Source organism: Geotrypetes seraphini, chromosome 12, assembly GCF_902459505.1.
Source record: "Geotrypetes seraphini chromosome 12, aGeoSer1.1, whole genome shotgun sequence".
Lineage (NCBI taxonomy): Eukaryota > Metazoa > Chordata > Amphibia > Gymnophiona > Dermophiidae > Geotrypetes > Geotrypetes seraphini.
Genome location: NC_047095.1, coordinates 73,065,162 through 73,083,481, shown reverse-complemented (window position 1 = coordinate 73,083,481; position 18,320 = coordinate 73,065,162). Strand labels below are relative to the sequence as shown.

The following is an 18,320-nucleotide window of genomic DNA, read 5'->3' as shown; positions in this document are numbered from 1 at the left end:
ATAGTGTTAGCACAGGAGCATTTCCTTTGTTTGTCAAATCGATTGAGGGGGATGTTTCTTGCAGCCAGGTGAACATCATCAGGAGATGTTTGAGCCCTACGGCAGTGCCAGTGTCCGCCTATGTGTTTTTAGTGGCAGAAAGCCCAACTTTCCATTTCCTGCTGAATCTCCAGTCAGCCTCAGTCAGGAGAGACCACCTGTAAGTATTTGTGTTCTTGAGTGCTGAGCAGATAGAAATCCAACCATTTGCTCTTGTGAAGCTCAATTCTGCAGCAGGGTCATGGTCCTTTGTTATCACTGAAGTTTTCTGGTGTCTTTGCAGGATCTATATGTCCAGCATCACTGGGAGAACCTCGTTTCTGAGCCCTTTGCTTCCACAGATGGTTGTGACTTATACATCGATGGAGCACGCTTTCTGCCAGATATTGTCACTATCAGCCGGGTCACCGGACGCATCTTTGACAGGACCTATAACCAGTAATTATGGACAGGGAATGTCAGCTCAGCAGAGAACTAAAGAATCTGACTTCTTTTCTGTCCTTTTCTTGCTTTACCCTCTCTTCTAGGGATGAACACAGGCAAAAAAAAAAGTGTTTTCTGTTTCCCAATTTTAGGTAGTTTCTTAAGCAGTTGATTTCACACAGTTTTAACAGACATAGGATATTTTAACATGTACTCTTTGGATTAATATTCATTAATTCATAGGTAAGTCAATTTAGGGAGTACTAACAAATCAAATGCATAGACTCTATTCTCCACCCTTTTTATCTCTTCTATTTCTCAGCTGTTTCTCTCCTCCATCTTTTTTTTCTATACCGTTTTATTCCAAAACAGTTTACATAAGAACATAAAAATTGCCCAAGAGTTCTAGGCGGTTTACACCTTAAGAAACTGAACAATCAGCGAAGTACATACATATAAGATTAAAAAAACAAGATTAAAAATGGTAAAATAATTACAATGTTAAGAAGGTCTAATTATGTGATAAATTTGTCAAACAAAGCAGACTTTACTAATTTTCAAAAAGAACAGTAAGACATGGCTTAACTATATCCCAATCATGGCTCTCCTTATTTCCCATACTAGCAGGCTTTCCCCCTCATTTCTATGGAGATATTTATGTTCTCTCAGGGTTTCTGCTGCTGGCATCATGGTAATTACTCAGAGGTAATGCCCAGTGGTTAGATACTAGGTTCTTGACGGATGATGTCACTGCAGTGGCCAGATTAGATGTATTGGGAGGGGGAGAATCCTCAGGTAGCTGTAATCAGATCCCAGCAGCAATTCCCATTTTATTGGATGTACAAAAGAGCAGGAGAAATGTGCCAGGTCAAAAAGGAGGTGGCCTAGTTTTGAGAGGTTTTATTTACTCATCTCTCACATTGCCGTGCAGGGAGTCATCCTGAGGTATTCCATTCCCTTCTAGGATTGGGCCAGATATTTCCACTGGAATTGATTTAAACAGCAGTGTCTTTGAACCCCAGTATAACTATTTGGTACAGATCAGGAAACCAGGAATACCAGCCTCAGCCACACTATTATTAAAGGTGTGTATGCTAATCCCACCCTGATACTGATGGTCTTTTACATATCGCTCTACCCTCCTATTACTCTTTCAAGTCACTTTGGGACCTATTTATTAAGCTGTGATAACACATCACACGCTAAACATTGATTTTGGTATTTAATGCATGGTAAGATACGTGAAAAACTAAAAAAGCTTAGATCGAAATCAAGTTGAAGTACAACAGTTCATAAATGGAAAACTTGATTTGATCTAAACTTTTTTAGACAATGTTTTTCATGTTTTGATGTCAACTCAATGAGTAACATAGGTATGTGAATCTGCACATGATTTCTATCATAATTAGATAACAAGACTCTTGAGGCAGGCCCATTTGGTTGACACATGATCGTGTCGAGTCTATTGCAAAATAAAGGCGATTGAGCACCAATTGGTCATCTTCATTGTTGTTTATGTAACCTTCTGCTAAAATCATCTGTTGTATCTGAAGACTGGAGGGTGGCCAATGTTACACCAATTTTTTAAAAAGGGTTCCAGGGGAGATCTGGGGAATTACAGACCTCAATGCCAGGCAATACAGAGGATGTTGCAGGGTATGGTCTCTTATAGGCATAAGAAGTAGGTTTTGGATCAGACTTAGATGGTTGACTCTTAGTTTTTGATCTATTCAAAGAATTCCAGTTCTGCTCATGCTGAGTCAGCTTTTCAGTAGCAGCCTCTATCCCATCACCAAAGAGTTCTTCACCCAGGCATGGAATGTTGGCCAAACGGTCTTGAAGATTAATATCCATGTCAGAGACTTAAAGCCAAGCAAGATATCTCATAGCAACAGACATGCCCGATGCTCTGAAAAACATTTCAAAAGTATCAAACGCCATCCTTGCCATATATTTTGTGGTTTGCAGGAGACTGAGTGGTCTGCTGAAAATCCAAAAGATGTTCTGGGGAATACACTGTTCAAAGTCAGCCAACTACTTTACAAAGTGTTTAAAATAAAACGACATGTAGAAGTTGTAATTAAGAACTCTATTGGCCAATAGAGTTTTGGTAGAGACAGCGATCAAATTTGTCCATAGTATGACCCTCATGCCCTGGTGGTGCAGAAGCATAAACCCTGTTGCTGGAAGACTTTTTAAGGGTCAAATTCCATAAGCAATGATTGGTGTTGTAGTTGCAGTTTTTCAAATCCAGGGCAAGAAATTATTCTGTAAAGTGAATCAATTTTCCTTGGGGCTGCAGTGACAAAGAGGAGTCTCCCAGTTTTTGAAGAGTGCCTCCTTAAGGAGATTTTGCAAAGGTAATTTGAGAAGTTCTTTAGGAGGCTCATCATAATCCAAGGCATCAAGGAAATCTGCTGTGGGCTCAATGTCAGTCTCTAATTTGACAGGCAGGGCCTTGTCCAACTGTCTAATGTATTTAGTAAATGAAAGTTCTTCAGGAGATCTTCTTGGAGGAGGAGATGGATCTGAAGGTATACCATAATGACTCAGGAGCAGACAAAGTGGGCTCAAACTCCAAGTCAGTATGGTGACGTAAGAGATCAGAATCAACTATATCAACTCCTAGTGACTCTCTGTAAGATGAAGATTATAGTGAACGATGAGAATGACAAGAAGATGCTCCTCGAGGTCTTCAGTACTGATCTGGAGTGACGAGAAGTTTTTATCCCTGGAAGTTTGAGATTGACACGATGGAGAGCGACGGTGCCTCGATGCAGAGCATCTAGTCGATGAAGAGCATTGATGCTTTGAAAGTGAACATCGATGCTTCGATGAAGAGCGTAGACGCTGCGATGTTGAGGACCAATGCCTCGATGGAGTGCGTCAACGCCTATTGGAGGATCAATAAGAGGTAGGCCAATGCTGCGATGGAGATCTGGAATTGGTACCCTATGGCCTAAAGGTGCTATGCTTAGGCTGGGCCATTACTGAGGGAGTCGATACAAGTATCAGTGTCGAGTGCAATTTAAACATGTCACCGATATCCCTCCGAAAAAACTCATTGAGTTCTTTGAAGAGTTGCACCAGTATCCTTGGCTCAAAAGCTGGTATCCATTGGTGCGGAAGGGTGTCGAGGGGTGGGTGACCTTGATGAGGGCTCAATTGTAAGACAGGTCAAGTAGGGTGGGGATTGTGGTATTGATGTATATTTATATGATTATTGATTATGTGATAGGGAAGGGTGGGAGGGGGGAGGAGTAAGAAGTTATGTAATTAACAAATGACAGAATGTAAGTGATATTTGTATTGTTTATCTGATTGAATATGTACTTACACTTTATGCAATTTTGAAAATGAATAAAAATTTGGGGAAAAAAAGAACTGAAAACAAAAATGAGTCAATGCTCCCAGCCGAGCCGGAAGTTGGAAAATGGACTGAAGGCTGCAAAAAAAAACCCAAAACTAAAAAAAAAAAAAGAGAGAGAATGGAGAAAAAAAAAGTAAAACCAAGACAAATTATGAAAAATAAAGGGTACGGGAAGGCAGAAAAATAAAGAAAATTTAAAGCACACTGAAGAATCTGAAAAACCATGATTTTTTAACTCTGTGGAAAATTAAAAACCAAGGGTCCCTTGAGCCAATGTCACGAGGGAAGGAACACGCACATGCGTGGTATGGGCAATGCTAAAGTTTTTAATGCGATAGTATACTTTGGTACATGTCCATGCCAGGCTCCGTGGATGATATTGCCCCCATATGTGAAAATATACTGCCTGCTTGTCCTCTGAGAAGGGTGATAACTTGTAAGTCTTGTTGTTTTGCTCAAACTCTATCCCATCTTCAAAACATGCCCTACTTCATCCCCAAACCCTAGTCAGCTTTGCCTTTCCTTCCTACACCATCCTTCAAAATAGCACCAGCTAAGCCATAGTTCTCCTTATTTTATATATGCATGGGGCAATGTAGGTGAAGGGTATGGGGGGAGTTATGAAACAAATAAGGCTTAATGGTATTTGTATGTTGGCAGGGCTATGCCAGGGAGGGGACCCAGCACCATAACAAGATTCATTATGCTGTAGTACTTGGATTTAGTGAATCATCTCAGAATGCCACTTCTATACCAATCTTCTTCTTTCATGCAGCTCTACTCCATTGAAAGGTTTAGCCTCCAGCTTGTACTGATCGGCTGGGCTGCTCTTAATTTGTTTGTGGAATCTGGAACTCAAAACTTCCCAAAAGTGGATTCTGGAGGAGTCCAGGTGAGTGTTTCCCTCTTCCCACTCCTCCAATGCAATGGAGTCCCCATATTGCCTCTACCCCAAGGTCATAGTGTATGATATGGGCATAAATAATAACCCAGGTCATTAGGTGTAGGGTCAGTGCAAGGGTATGAGAACCCTACGCTTTGCCCTCCCCTTGCAGAGGTTTTAATAATTCAGCTCAACAATCATGGTTATCTAAACCCCAGCCACCCTAAAACCATCCTTCAAAAAGGGGTATTTAGCTTTGTACCTTCCTCTCTCTTAGTTGAGTTCTAACAGGGAGTTGATATTGAATGTAATTTAAGCAGCCAGAAAATTATCCTGGTCAGTTAAATCACCTGTTTGGGGCTAACCATTCATTTTCAGCAGCACTTAAGCATCAGCACCACTGAAAATAACTGGTTAGCGCCAAACTCAAAAACAGTGAATTTGAGGCACTTAGATAAGACTAACCATACTGGGTCAGAGCAATGGTCTATCTAGGCCAGTATCCTAGAGCTAAAGGTGGTCTGGTGAGAAAAAACAATGAAGGGGAGAGTCTGGCCATCCTAGCCAAAAACAACTTAAACATACGTAGATATTCTGGACAAAGCCTCTACTCCCTACATGGATCTACTCGTCTGCCAACTTTCAAGTTTCAAGTTTATTTCGTATTTGATAAAATCACTTTTTTCAAATATTACAAAGCGATGTACAATAAATAATTTTCAAATAAGGGGAACGTACAATATAGGGATAGACAGACGTGCACTTCATGGAGAAATCAGGGAAAAACTACAATTTGATATAGGAAAGAGAACAATTAAGGATAAAACAATAGGAGTTATATTATATTAGATCAGTGCTTGCCTACTTCAATTGGGAATATCAACTCAGTTTAAGGGGCTAACTAATTAATTAAAAGCATCTCTGGAGACACGCTAAGAGGCTCCATAACTTGCCTTCTCTGCTACATAACACCAGAGCAATGGGGCACAGCAAGACCAGAATTCAAAGTTTTTGTATTATGAAACTCATTATCGTCAGCACACATCCTGATCCTAGGAGATCTAAACCTTCACCTCGATGATCTCTCTTCCAAACAAGTAGAAAACCTCCTCCTCTCATTTCTCAAAGTTCAATCCTACCAGATACTAGATCCCCAAGCCACTGATGAGAAAGGTCACCAACTTGATATAGCAGCCTACATGACCCAATAACTCATCTCGCCTTAAATCCACATCTCCAATGGGGCATGGCTCCGCTCCCTCTGGTCAGACTACATGTACACCTTCAACATCAACTGGGCACAAGGCAAAATCAAATAAGAAACCCAAAGATCAACCTACAAATCATGTCAAATTATCGACCCTTCCACATTCTGGGACAAAACAGATTCCATGATCAAAGCCTGCAATCCCAAAGAATTAATCTCTCAATGGCGCTTGCTAAGTGAAGTTATCCTGGATGAATTGGCCCCAGTACATACAAAGAACAGAATCAACAGGCAAGTTGACAAGTGGTTTGACAGTGAACTACTCCTACTCAAAAGGCAATGCAGACAACTCGAAAGAGAATGGAGAAAGAAGAACCAGGAACATGCAAAAATAGCATGGAGAAGTCTAATCAAACAATACAAGGTTAAACTAAAAGAGAAGCAGAAAGCGTTCTACTCCAAACAGGTAGATCTGGAAGTTCAAGACACAAAAAAACTATTCAAACTAGTAAGAGAGCACACAGACACCAAACCCTACCTGGCTACCACCAGAAACCACCATCCCCTCCTCAGCCATCCAACTAGCAGAATTCTTCAAAAATAAGATCACAACTGCCAGGACTACCCTCAATGGCACCCCAAGCCTCCTGGACGAGGTAACAATACACCCCACAGTAGGAGAATCAGTTGCAGCAGACAGGACATGCACAAACTTTCCAACAATACAATGACCAGACCTGAACCAATTCTATAGAAAATATAGCCAAGCAGCATGCGACCTTAACTGCCACCCCCTTACCTGTTAAAAACCTCCACATTTCCAAACTCACCTCATACAGTGGGTACAAACACTGTTCACAGAGAGCCAATTTACCAAAAGAACTCAGCAAAATTATCACCCCCCCAATCATGAAAGACCCAAAGGGCGCAATAGATCTTCCTTCAAACTACAGACCCATAGCCTCAATATCAATGTAAGTCAAACTAATGGAAGGTCTATGGGCACAATACCTCACAAACTATCTAAAAGACCTTCATCCCTTACATTATGGTTTCAAGACCAACTACAGCACGGAGACACTACTAAGATCTCTTCTGGACACAGCCCAACAACACCTAAGTAAAGGCAAGAGGATGCTAGTCATGCTCTCCGCAGCATTTGACCTGGTAATCATGCCATCCTATTACAAATACTGAATGTCACAGGAATCATGGCTACACACATGGTTTCAAGGATTCCTGCAATCTAGAGCCTACATTATCAAGACAAACAGAGAAAAATCAGAATCCTGGTCCAATTCCTGACCTCAAAGGTCACCACTATCTCCAATGCTTTTCAACTTCTACATCGCCTCCCTCGGTTCCAGCCTGGACCATTTAGGCATTATGGATGACATCACCATATTCCTTCCTGTTGACCAACCAACTCCCATCATAACAGAAAAACTGCAAAAGATATTAGAAACAGTTGAAAAATGGATGACAGACCACAAACTAAATCTTAACACAGACAAAACAAAATTCCTACTGCTCGAAAAAGAAAAAACTCCAACCACAACAGAAATAGTAATAAACTCCATCAAATACCCCATACAACCTGCCCTAAAACTTCTTGGGGTAATAGACAGATGCTGCACCATGCAACTACAAATTAACAAGACCATCTGGAAATCCTTCAAAACACGGCAATAAAACTTATTTACAAAAAAGGTAAATTCGAGCATGTCACTCCCCTTCTTAAAGAGGCTCATTGGCTCCCTATCACCCACCGCATCATCTACAAAATCATCTTACTCTCCTTTAAAATCAAACTCTCTCACCAACCTTCATTTCTCGATAAACTCCTTATACCACAATGTTCCCCTCGCACTTTAAGATCAACGGACCAAAAACTTCTCTTTATTCCATCCCTAAAAGAATTCTATTATACCCGAAAAACCAACTTTGCAGTAACTGCACCTACATTATGGAACTCTCTACCACAATACCTCCGCGACGAACAACATTTAGTCAAATTCAAGACTAGCCTTAAGACTTTCTTATTTCAGGACGCTTTCGACTGGACTTAGATCCTCATCTTTCTTCCTTTTTTTGTTTTTTCTTCCTTTTTTTTTTTTTTTTTTTACTTCGAACAAGTATTTGCTTCAACAACGCGCCCCTACCCCTCTCGTTCTATCCCTACCCCACTTTCTCCCTTTCATCTAAATTATGTAACTTTTCCCCTTCCCCCCCTTTTACCCTCACCTTCTAGTTTGTCTAGTCTTTGTCATCTATGTTCACTTCATATATTTTTACGCACCTACTACTTTTTCATTTTTAAATCTGCCTTTTTAAATTTTATTGTTAACCGGCCAGACATTTGTTTGATGGTTGGGATATTAAAAACTAATAAACTTGGAAACTTGGAAACTTCACAGTCATGTGCAACCTATAGCAAATTTCAAAATTCTTCAACAGGGAACAGTTCCAACTCCTGGTCCAGTCCCTAGCCTGGGACTCTGGATTACTGCAATGTCCTTTACCTACCGTTCCCCGCAGGCATGTTAAAATAATTACAGACCATACAAAACACAGCCCTCAGACTGATCTACTCATTAAACAAATATGACCACATCTCCACTGCATATCTAGACTCACACTGGCTCCCAATGCAAGCACGAATATTATTCAAATTTTACTGTCTACTATTCAAAGCCCTAAATGGTGCTGCCCCCACCCACCTGAACGATCACCTCATGGGGAACAACTCAATCAGGCCAAGAAGAACTCAGACCCCATTCACTCACCCCCCCCCCCCCCCAATCAAAGACACACAGTGCAAGATGACGTACGATGGCCTACTACCAACTCAGGCAGCGAACCTTGACCACAACCTCTCCAAATTACTTATAACTATGTCCAACTACAAAACCCTCCAATGGGAAATAAAAACCCTGCTATTCAGAAAATTTGTCAGGTCAAATTAACACAGTACCATAATTTATCTCTATTTCTGTAATTAGTACCTTACCCTGTAACTCTTCTGGTAATGTCCAGTTTACCTCTTGTAATCCACCTAGAACTGCAAGGTTAAGACAGAATATAAGTCACTAATGTAATGTATCCTGTTTCCACTGCTCTCTAGCTTCTGACTCCGCCACCTACCTCCGCCCTCGGCCTGGATGCTGTAATTGAATCTTCGGGCAGCCAACAGCAGCAACAAGATAAGCCTGCTGCCACCGACCTGCCCCAGAAGCCACCTCTCTGCAGGTCCCACCTACACGGGAACATGAAGTTGCTACAGAGAGGCAGCTTCCGAGGCATGCTGGTGGCAGCAGGCTTTCCTTGTTGCTGCTGCCGGCTGCCTGAAGATTCAGTTACAGCAGCTGGGCCCGGTGAAGAGATAGGTAGGGAAATCAGGAGAGCTGGCTAAATTTGGACAGACTCACCCACTTTTAAAAAAATATCCAGGAACTCAGATAGTTTATGAAAAAGAGGACATGGCCCGGTTTTCCAGGATGTCTGCTAACCCTACACTGGCTGATTTTGCTCACACTCCTGGGCTGCTTCTGTGTATGCTCTTGCTTTTTCCTTTCTAATGAAGAGTCTCTATTTCTGATTGCCTCCTTAGGTTTCTCTAAATGAAGGAGCCCACCAGCTACGACTCTATCACAGAGGACCTGCTCTGGACCAGCCACTTTCAGTCCAAGCCCTCACTCATGGAGGACGGTACTCTTCCCATAGTCTCTCACTTACACTGCCTGCAGCTAGGAAGAATGAGAATGAATCACAGCTCAGCACCATAACTGTGCAGCTTAGTATGTATCACCTTATCTGTCTTTCTCCCTCTCCTGCAGGTACATCCCCTGTGCCTCTCTGCTTGTCCGAGTGGTTAAGGCACCAGTGGACAAAGCACAGAGGACTCTGCACAGACAGGAGGCCTGGATGAAGGTGGGCCTCATCCAGCCCCAGCCAGCCTATAAGAACACGGTGTATTATTCTGATTCTGTTTTACCCACATCTGGAGAAACACAACTCTATAGTACTATGGCCAGCAGGTAAAGTAGTACCAGAGTCTGTCAGTTTGTCCAGGCCTCTATCTTGCTACATCGCTCATGCTCTCTCCAGCTTCAAAATTCAGGAAACTTTCTGGTCTGCACAGACTGTCCATATGTTTCCAAAGTAGTACATAAAAAGGGTCTTTTTATACAGCCATGCCTAGGTGACGCACATTTTCATGCACTTATTTCATGTCTATCTTATAAAGTGATGTACGCACCTATGTGACTTTATAAATTACCAATACAAAATAACATGCTAGCATAAGGACTAGTGTAAATGCAAATATGTGCATAACTGGACTCCACCTGCGCTCTGCCTAGACTCCACCCCTGTGCACACCCACCATGAAACTTTCCCAGCTACTTTCACACTCATCATGACTAAAATACCAGCATTCACATGCATTCCTACTGCCCCTTATAAAATTAGCCTCAAGAGGGCGCCATCTACATGTAGCCAAGGCCTCAGTATGATTTTAAATTGTAGATTCAGCGGTACTTTCCATTTATTTGCTGCTGCTAAATATGCATCTAGTTGGTGACCACGACCATAGAAACATAGAAACATAGAAAGATGACGGCAGAAAAGGGCCACTACCCATCAAGTCTGCCCACTCCATTTACCCACCCTATTAAGTCTGAGTGCTAATGACTTAGTTCCTTAACTCGACCGTCGCAGGGATCCCACGTGGATGTCCCATTTATTCTTAAAGTCGAGCACACTGGTGGCCTTGATCACCTGCACCGGAAGTTTGTTCCAGTGATCTATCACCCTTTCTGTGAAGAAATACTTCCTGATGTCACCACTAAATTTCCCTCCTCTGAGTGACTATCCATTTAGTATAGGCCTTTCCGAACCACAGTGACACAGTAAATGACAGCAGAAAAAGACCCTCACAGTTCAGTCTGCTCAACAAGGTGACAAGAGCCTTGCTTATCATTCTATGTGGGCTCGGGTCACCCATGTTTAAATGCTGGTTGTGAAGTTAACTCTTTGCCAGCCATGATGGGGCTAATAGGTGATGTATTGCTGAGAGTGGGCATCTCTCCTGCTGATCTTTGGTTTGGTTGGGGTTGGGTTTTTTTTTATGTGGGTGTATTTTGCGCATGTGCTGATCGCTACCACATGACTCATGTCAAGTAAATTTAGCAAGCCTATGCTCCGCTCTGCAAAGCATTTGCATTTGCTGTTTTTGGAGAATGACTCGGTGTTTTTAAATCATTACAGGAATGGCCCATCATTTTATTACCATGAAGCTTTGAGAATCTTCCCCTCTGTGGGAATATTGATGCCTGGAGCTGAATTAAGAGAGTGTTTTGAAACTCTGAGCTGTGAAGGAACAAGACTCAGCAGTTATATCCAAATAAAAAAGTCTGTTGTTGAACTGGTTGAAAGAGAGAAAACAGAGAATGGGTTTAAATGTTCAATATTCTCAATGGAGAAGGGTAAATAGTGGGGTTCACTATATACCGTAAACCACCCACACAGCTAGAATTTCACAATGCAAAACCCCAAAAAGGTGTGAACCACTGTGAAAATGATGCAGAAAAAGTTCAGCAGATTATTTATATGAGGAAAAGCCTCAGAACCCCTTAAGGGAAGGGAGCCCTCTCTAACTAGAGAGGGTAAATAACTTAATCGGCAACGTATAATGCAAGCTATCGTTAAAGCAATTATTTGAAAGCAGGTCCAAACATCCTACTGTTAGTAGCAATTACAAGCCATTGGACTTATCTTCAGCATGTTCAGGCACAGGCTTCCGCCCAACCGACGATGGTCAAGTGTTTCGCCTCGTGGCTGCTTCAGGGAAAGGGAGGGTAGAGCCTGCAAAAAATATATCAAGATATGCCATTACTTACTAACATGGAAAGCTGCATTCAGACTGTTCAGATCCACTTACTTTCCAATTGGCACTGTACAATGCCCACACCATGAAGGCTGCCTGGTGTCTGGTTGCTTATAAGCCCAACCCACCAATAACATCATTATTCCCTAGCCAAGACATCCAGAAAGTTGGTTTCAAAAAATTGGCAGTAGGACGTTTTGGTGAGAACATAAGAATAGCCTTACTAGGTCAGACCAATGGTCCAGCAAGCCCAGTAGCCCGTTCTCACGGTGGCCAATCCAGGTCCCTAATACCTGGCCAAAACCCCAATAGTAGCAACATTCCATTATACCAGGGGTCTCAAAGTCCCTCCTTGAGGGCCGCAATCCAGTGGGGTTTTCAGGATTTCCCCAATGAATATGCATGAGATCTATGTGCATGCACTGCTTTCAATGCATATTCATTGGGGAAATCCTGAAAATCCAACTGGATTGCGGCCCTCAAGGAGGGACTTTGAGAGCCCTGCATTATACTGATCCAGGGCAAGCAGAGGCTTCCCCCATGTCTTAATAACAGACTATGGACTTTTCCTCCAGGAATTTGTCCAGATCTTTCTTAAAACCAGCTACGCTATCCGCTTTTACCACAACCAAGTGCTGGTTTATGACTTTTTTGGACATCTTAGTGCTGAAACTGCTACTAACGGCTTGTAATTGCTACTAACAGTCGGACGTTTGGACCTGCTTTCAAATAATTACTTTAACAATAGCTTGCATTATAAGGAGGTTTTTATGCAACTGAAGTTATTTACCCTCTCTAGTTAGAGAAGGCTTCCTTCCCTAATGGGGCTCTGAGGCTTTTCCTCCTATAAATAGTCTGGTGAACGTTTTCTGCATCATTTTCACAATGGATCACACCTTTTTGATTTTTTAAATAAAGGGGTTCCCCAGGGGTCTCTGCTGGGATCAATGCTTGATAACATATTTATCAATGATCTAGAGATGGGAATAAGAAGTGAGATAATTAAATTTGCTGGTGACACAAAGTTGTTAAATCACAAATTGCAAGAGGACCTTGGGAGACTGGAAGACTGGGTGTCAAAAAGGCAGATGATGTTTAATGTGAACAAGTGCAAAGTGATGCATATGGGAAAGTGGAACCCAAACTAAAACTCCATGATGCTGGGTTCCACATTAGGAGTCACTGCCCAGGAAAAGGATCTAGGTGTTATTGTTGAAGATATGCTGCAACCCTCAGCTCAATGTGCTAATAAAAGCAAGAGAATATAAGGAAAGGAATGGAAAACAAAGAGGAAAATGTAATAATGCCCTTGGATCACTCTATAGCAGTGTTTCTCAACTCGGTCCTGGAGTACCCCCTTGCCAGTCAGGTTTTCAGGATATCCACAATGAATATGCATGAAAGAAATTTGCATATAATGGAGGCAGTGTGTGCAAATGAAGAAGTTTATGCATATTCATTGTGGATATCCTGAAAACCTGACTGGCAAGGGGGTACTCCAGGATCGAGTTGAGAAACACTGCTCTATGGTATGGATGCATCTCAAATATTGTGTGCAGTTCTGGTCGCCATATCTAATATGCTTTGTTCCCCCCTTCTCTTAAACTCAATTGTATTCTATTACAGCCCACACTGTATGTACTCCGTATTTAGCCCTTCCCTCACCTAAATTGTTAATGTAAATGAGTTTGACCCTACGATTGCCTTGTTATGTTCTTCTTTTTTTTTTTTAATCGCACTATATGTAATTCATCTATCTGTTGTGAACCGCCTTGAACTCCCTGGGTATGGCGGTATACAAAATAAATTATTATTATTATTAATTAGAAAAAGTACAGATAAGTGTAACAAAAATGATAAAAGAGATGGGATGACTTCCCTATGAGGAAAGGTTAAAGTGGCTAGGGCTCTTCAGCTTGGAGAAGAGACGGTTCGGGGGGATATGATAGAGATCTATAAAATACTGAGTGGAGTGGAAAGGGTAGATGTGAATCACTTGCTCACTCTTTCCAAAAATACTAGGACTAGGATTTGGTGTCCAACTGGCAGAGGAAATTTAATGTGGACAAATGCAAAGTGTTGCACATTGGGAAGAATAACCCAAATCACAGTTACCAGATGCTAGGGTCCAGCTTGGGGGTTAGCGCCCGAGAAAAGGATCTGGGTATCATCGAAGACAGTATGATGAAATCTTCCACCCAATGTGTAGTGGCAGCCAAAAAAGCAAACAGGATGCTAGGAATTATTTTAAAAGGGATGGTTAACAAGACTAAGAATGTTATAATGTCCCTGTATCGCTCCATGGTGCGACCTCATCTGGAGTATTGCGTTCAATTCTGGTCTCCTTATCTCAAGAAAGGTATAGTGGCACTAGAAAAGGTTAAAAGAAGAGTGACTAAGATGATTAAGGGGTTTGAAACTCATCATATGAAGAAAGACTAAAACGGTTAGGGCTCTTCAGCTTGGAAAAGAGATGGCTGAGGGGAGATATGATTGAAGTCTACAAAATCCTGAGTGGAGTAGAGCGGGTATAAGTGGATCGATTTTTCACTTTGTCAAAAATTACAAAGACTAGGGGACATTCGATGAAGTTACAGGGAAATACTTTTAAAACCAATAGGAGGAAATTTTTTTTTCACTCACAGAATAAAGCTCTTGAACGCATTGCTAGAGGTTGTGGTAAGAGTGGATAGCATTACTGGTTTTAAGAAAGGTTTGGACAATTTCCTGGAGGTAAAGTCCATAATCTGTCATTGAGACAGACATGGGGGAAGCCAATGCTTGCCCTGGATCGGTAGCATGGAATGTTGCTACTCCTTGAGTTTTGGCCAGGTGCTAGTAACCTGGATTGGCCACTGTGAAAATGGGCTACTGGGCTTCCCATACCAGATGCTGCTGTTCTAGAAACAGGTATGTACTGTTTCATTTAGATTTGGGGGGGGTTGAGAAGTGGTCTATGACCACTAGGGGAATTTTTTTTTTTTTTGGGGGGGGAGATCATTATATAATCCCTCCAGTAGTCATCTGGTCAGTTTGGGTATCTTTTTAGCACTTTGATGCTTTTAAACAAGTCTGGCTCTGGACATTTTGGAAAAGGTTCGATTATCACTGCAAGACATCCAAGTCTAAGCATAGCCAAGCCCACCAATAACATGTCTCCAACCTGCCCCCCTTGAGTTTGGGATGCACAGCAGCTAGGAAGCCTAGCAAGACATCCAGAAAGTTGGTTTCAAAAATTGGCAGTTGGATATTATGTTGAGAAGAATGTCCAAGTGCTGGTTTGCTGCTAGAGCTGCTGTTTCTCTGTTTCCCTCAGGAAGATACAGAGTTTTCCCTTTCCTTTTCATGTGCTCTTATAAGAATACACTTCTAAAAATTAATTTAAAAAAACAATTCAACAACCCCATATCATTAAAGAAAACCAGTATAAGTTGCTTTCAAGAAAGTAACATTCAAAATGTAGCCCACATCCAAGGAGAGGAAAACCAAAATAATATAAAAGATTAGTCTTCTAATTTACTTGGGGTTTTTCTTATCTTCATTATTCTTAACCTGAAACTAATTAAAACTGAACAAACCATTTGGCTCGCACTATAAAGATTCTGAAGGAAGTTTATACAGGGAAGATAAAGGAAAAAGTAGTCCATCGCTAAAACCCAGCACAGTGTCAAGCCTTCCTGAAATTGAATGACTCATGCCACATCAGGAACAATTTCGCTTAGCCGAAATCAGTATAGCTTTAAGCATCTTAAAGAGTAGTATCAGAAAACCAAAAAATGAGCAGGAACGATAACTTTCTTTAGGTTTGGGAAATGTGTATTGCTGATGTCTTTGTATTTGGTACAGTGCAATAGGAAATGAATTTCTGTTTCTATTTCTCCAATATTGCACGGCATGAGAAATCTGGCTTCTTGAGGCTTTCAAGTTCAGTTTTTTTAGTTCTAGTTCATGTGTCCCTCCATTCTGTGAAGATATCACCTGTGAGTCTGTTGTCCCCCAGGTCTGTGATGTTGCTGTGTTTTGTATATTGGTCACATCAGTGATATAAGAATGATATCACATGCGAGTCTATTGCCCCCAGGCCAGTGATGCTGGTGCGAGAGATTGCTCTTCTTCTGTCTGGAAGGGAAGCCCAGAAGCTGAGCTCAGATGAGAAGATCTCTGAATGGATACAGAAGAAGCTGAACCTAACGCTAAATCCTACACCTTTCAACCTGAGCTGCATTTCCCACTACCTCCCATCTCATGGGATCAAGGTGAGATCAGGCATGCTGCTCTGTTGTCCTAAAACAGCACCAGTGGCATACCTAGGGGGGGGGGGAGAGGTTCGCCCCAGGTGCACGCCCCAAGGGGGTACACAGGAGAGAGCTGGACGGGGGATCCGCGGAGTTAAATACATCTCGAGCCGCGAGGCTCGTCTTCTGTTCCTTCCTGCCCTGCCGCTCACATATAGCCGATGGGAAGTCTTCCCCGATGTCAGCGCTGATGTCGGAGGGAGGGCTTAAGCAAATCCTGCCCTCCGACGTCAGCGCTGATGTAGGAGAATACTTCCGGTCGGCTATTTATGCGCGGCAGAGCAGGAAGGAAACTGAAGAGAAGCCTCGCGGCTCGAGCTCCTTTTTGCTGAGAAAGTTGCAAAGATGGGCTGGGAGGCAAACGCGGAACACAAAAGGGGGGAGGGAGTGCATTTTGGACACAAGGCATGGACTTGGGAGAGAAGAAGGGAGGGAAAGAGATGCTGAGGTGGGGGAGGGAATGAGTTTTTGGACACAGAAGGCATGGACTTGGGAGAGAAGAAGGGAGGGAAAGAGATGCTGAGGTGGGGGAGGGAATGGGATTTTGGACACAGAAGGCATGGACTTGGGAGAGAGGAAGGGAGGGAAAGAGATGCTGAGGTGGGGGAGGGAATGGGTTTTTGGACACAGAAGGCATGGACTTGGGAGAGAGGAAGGGAGGGAAAGAGATGCTGAGGTGGGGGAGGGAATGGGCTTTTGGGCACAGAAGGCATGGACTTGGGAGAGAGAAAGGGAGGGAAAGAGATGGTTGTGTACACGGGGAATAGAAGAAAGGAGAATTTTTGGTCATAGGGAGGGAGTGAGGTACAGATAGTGGCATACCAAAGTGGGGGGGTGGAGGTGGGCGGTCCGCCCTGGGTTTACGTCCCAAGGGGGTGCACAGCTGGCCACCCTCCAGTGTTCTCCCTAGGCTGGCAAACTGCGGCTCTTTAGCCACTTGAGTGCCACCGCCGCCATTGGGAAATGGCCGGCGCCGAGTTCTCCCTGCTTTTCCCTATGGGGCCGACCAACTCTCGCCACCCGCGTCAATTCTGACGTCAGAGAGGACGTTCTGGGCCAGCCAATCGCTGCTTGGCTGGCCTAGAACGTCCTCTCCGACGTTAGAATTGACGTCGGGTGGCGAGAGTTGGTCGGCCCCGCGGGGAAGAGAAGCAGGGCGAACTCGGCGCCGGCCTGTTCCCAATGGCGGCAGTGGCAGCCTATTCCCCAGTGGCGGTGGCAGCATTTTCCCAATGGTGGTGGCATAGGGGAGGGCAGGGAGAAAGAAAGAAAGGGGGGGACAGGGAGCCAGAAAGAAAGAAAGGGGGCAGGGTGAAACAAAGAAAAATGGGGCACGGAGAGAGAGAGAAAGATAGACATACAGAACGAAAGAAGGTATGGAGAGAGAAAGAAAGAAGGGGGCAGGGTGAAACAAAGAAAGAAATGGGGCACGGAGAGAGAGAATATTTGTTCGATTGATATTATGTTGTATTTATTATGTGATCCATTTTGAATTGGAAGGTAAAGTGCAATAGAAATGCACATTTTAAATTCGATGAGACTGCAAAACAAGAAGTGGAAATGTCCTATACAGATTGGTGGACTCAAATCTATTGCAAAAATGCCCTTTTATTTATCCAAAAGCAAGTCAGTGACTCAACATGTATGTGTTTCGGCTATGATGGCCTGCCTCACGAGTCTAACAACAAATCCATACCAAAAAAAATGATACATAAAAGAAAATCTGATAATGAAACACTTAAAATTATGAGGCTAAATATAAAGAAACTACCTATAAAGTAAATACAACAATAAATGAGTATCAAATATAACATTATACAAACAGAGTCACGTGATGACGTGAGCCGGCGTGCACGCAGCTCAGCCAGCTCCGGAGCTCGTTCCCCTCATTTGCCGCGAAACGGGACGAACGGCGAAAAATAAATAATAGCAAAACTCGGCGCTTATAGTGGGGATTTATATGGACAGATTCCTAATACAAACCCAGCTAGCCATGTCCACAAAATCGACCAAGAAGGACAAGGAGAGAGGTAAACCTGCGGAGGACAAAATGGCGGACACAGCATGCGGGGTCCTGAGACAATTCACGCCGGAGACGCTGGCGGAATTGAAAAGTATAGTCACCCAGGCATTATCCCCCAGTATGGAGCAACTGTCTGCCCAACTCACAAAACTCGAAGGAATAATGGAAGACCATTCAGCGAGGGTGACAGAGC

General features: G+C 42.9%; 1 protein-coding gene across 6 annotated transcripts in view; it reads left to right on the top strand.

The window, feature by feature from the left end:
- The window catches only part of CCDC17 (coiled-coil domain containing 17), a 432,057-nt gene that overhangs the window by 361,979 nt on the left and 51,758 nt on the right, over positions 1-18,320 (top strand). For all 6 annotated transcript variants that reach the window (XM_033915898.1, XM_033915896.1, XM_033915895.1 and 3 more), the window contains 7 exons: positions 65-199; positions 323-477; positions 1,427-1,547; positions 4,608-4,724; positions 9,533-9,630; positions 9,759-9,959; positions 15,891-16,065. In XM_033915898.1, the coding sequence (XP_033771789.1) occupies positions 65-199; positions 323-477; positions 1,427-1,547; positions 4,608-4,724; positions 9,533-9,630; positions 9,759-9,959; positions 15,891-16,065 (1,002 nt within the window). The remainder of the gene's footprint in view (positions 1-64; positions 200-322; positions 478-1,426; positions 1,548-4,607; positions 4,725-9,532; positions 9,631-9,758; positions 9,960-15,890; positions 16,066-18,320) is intronic.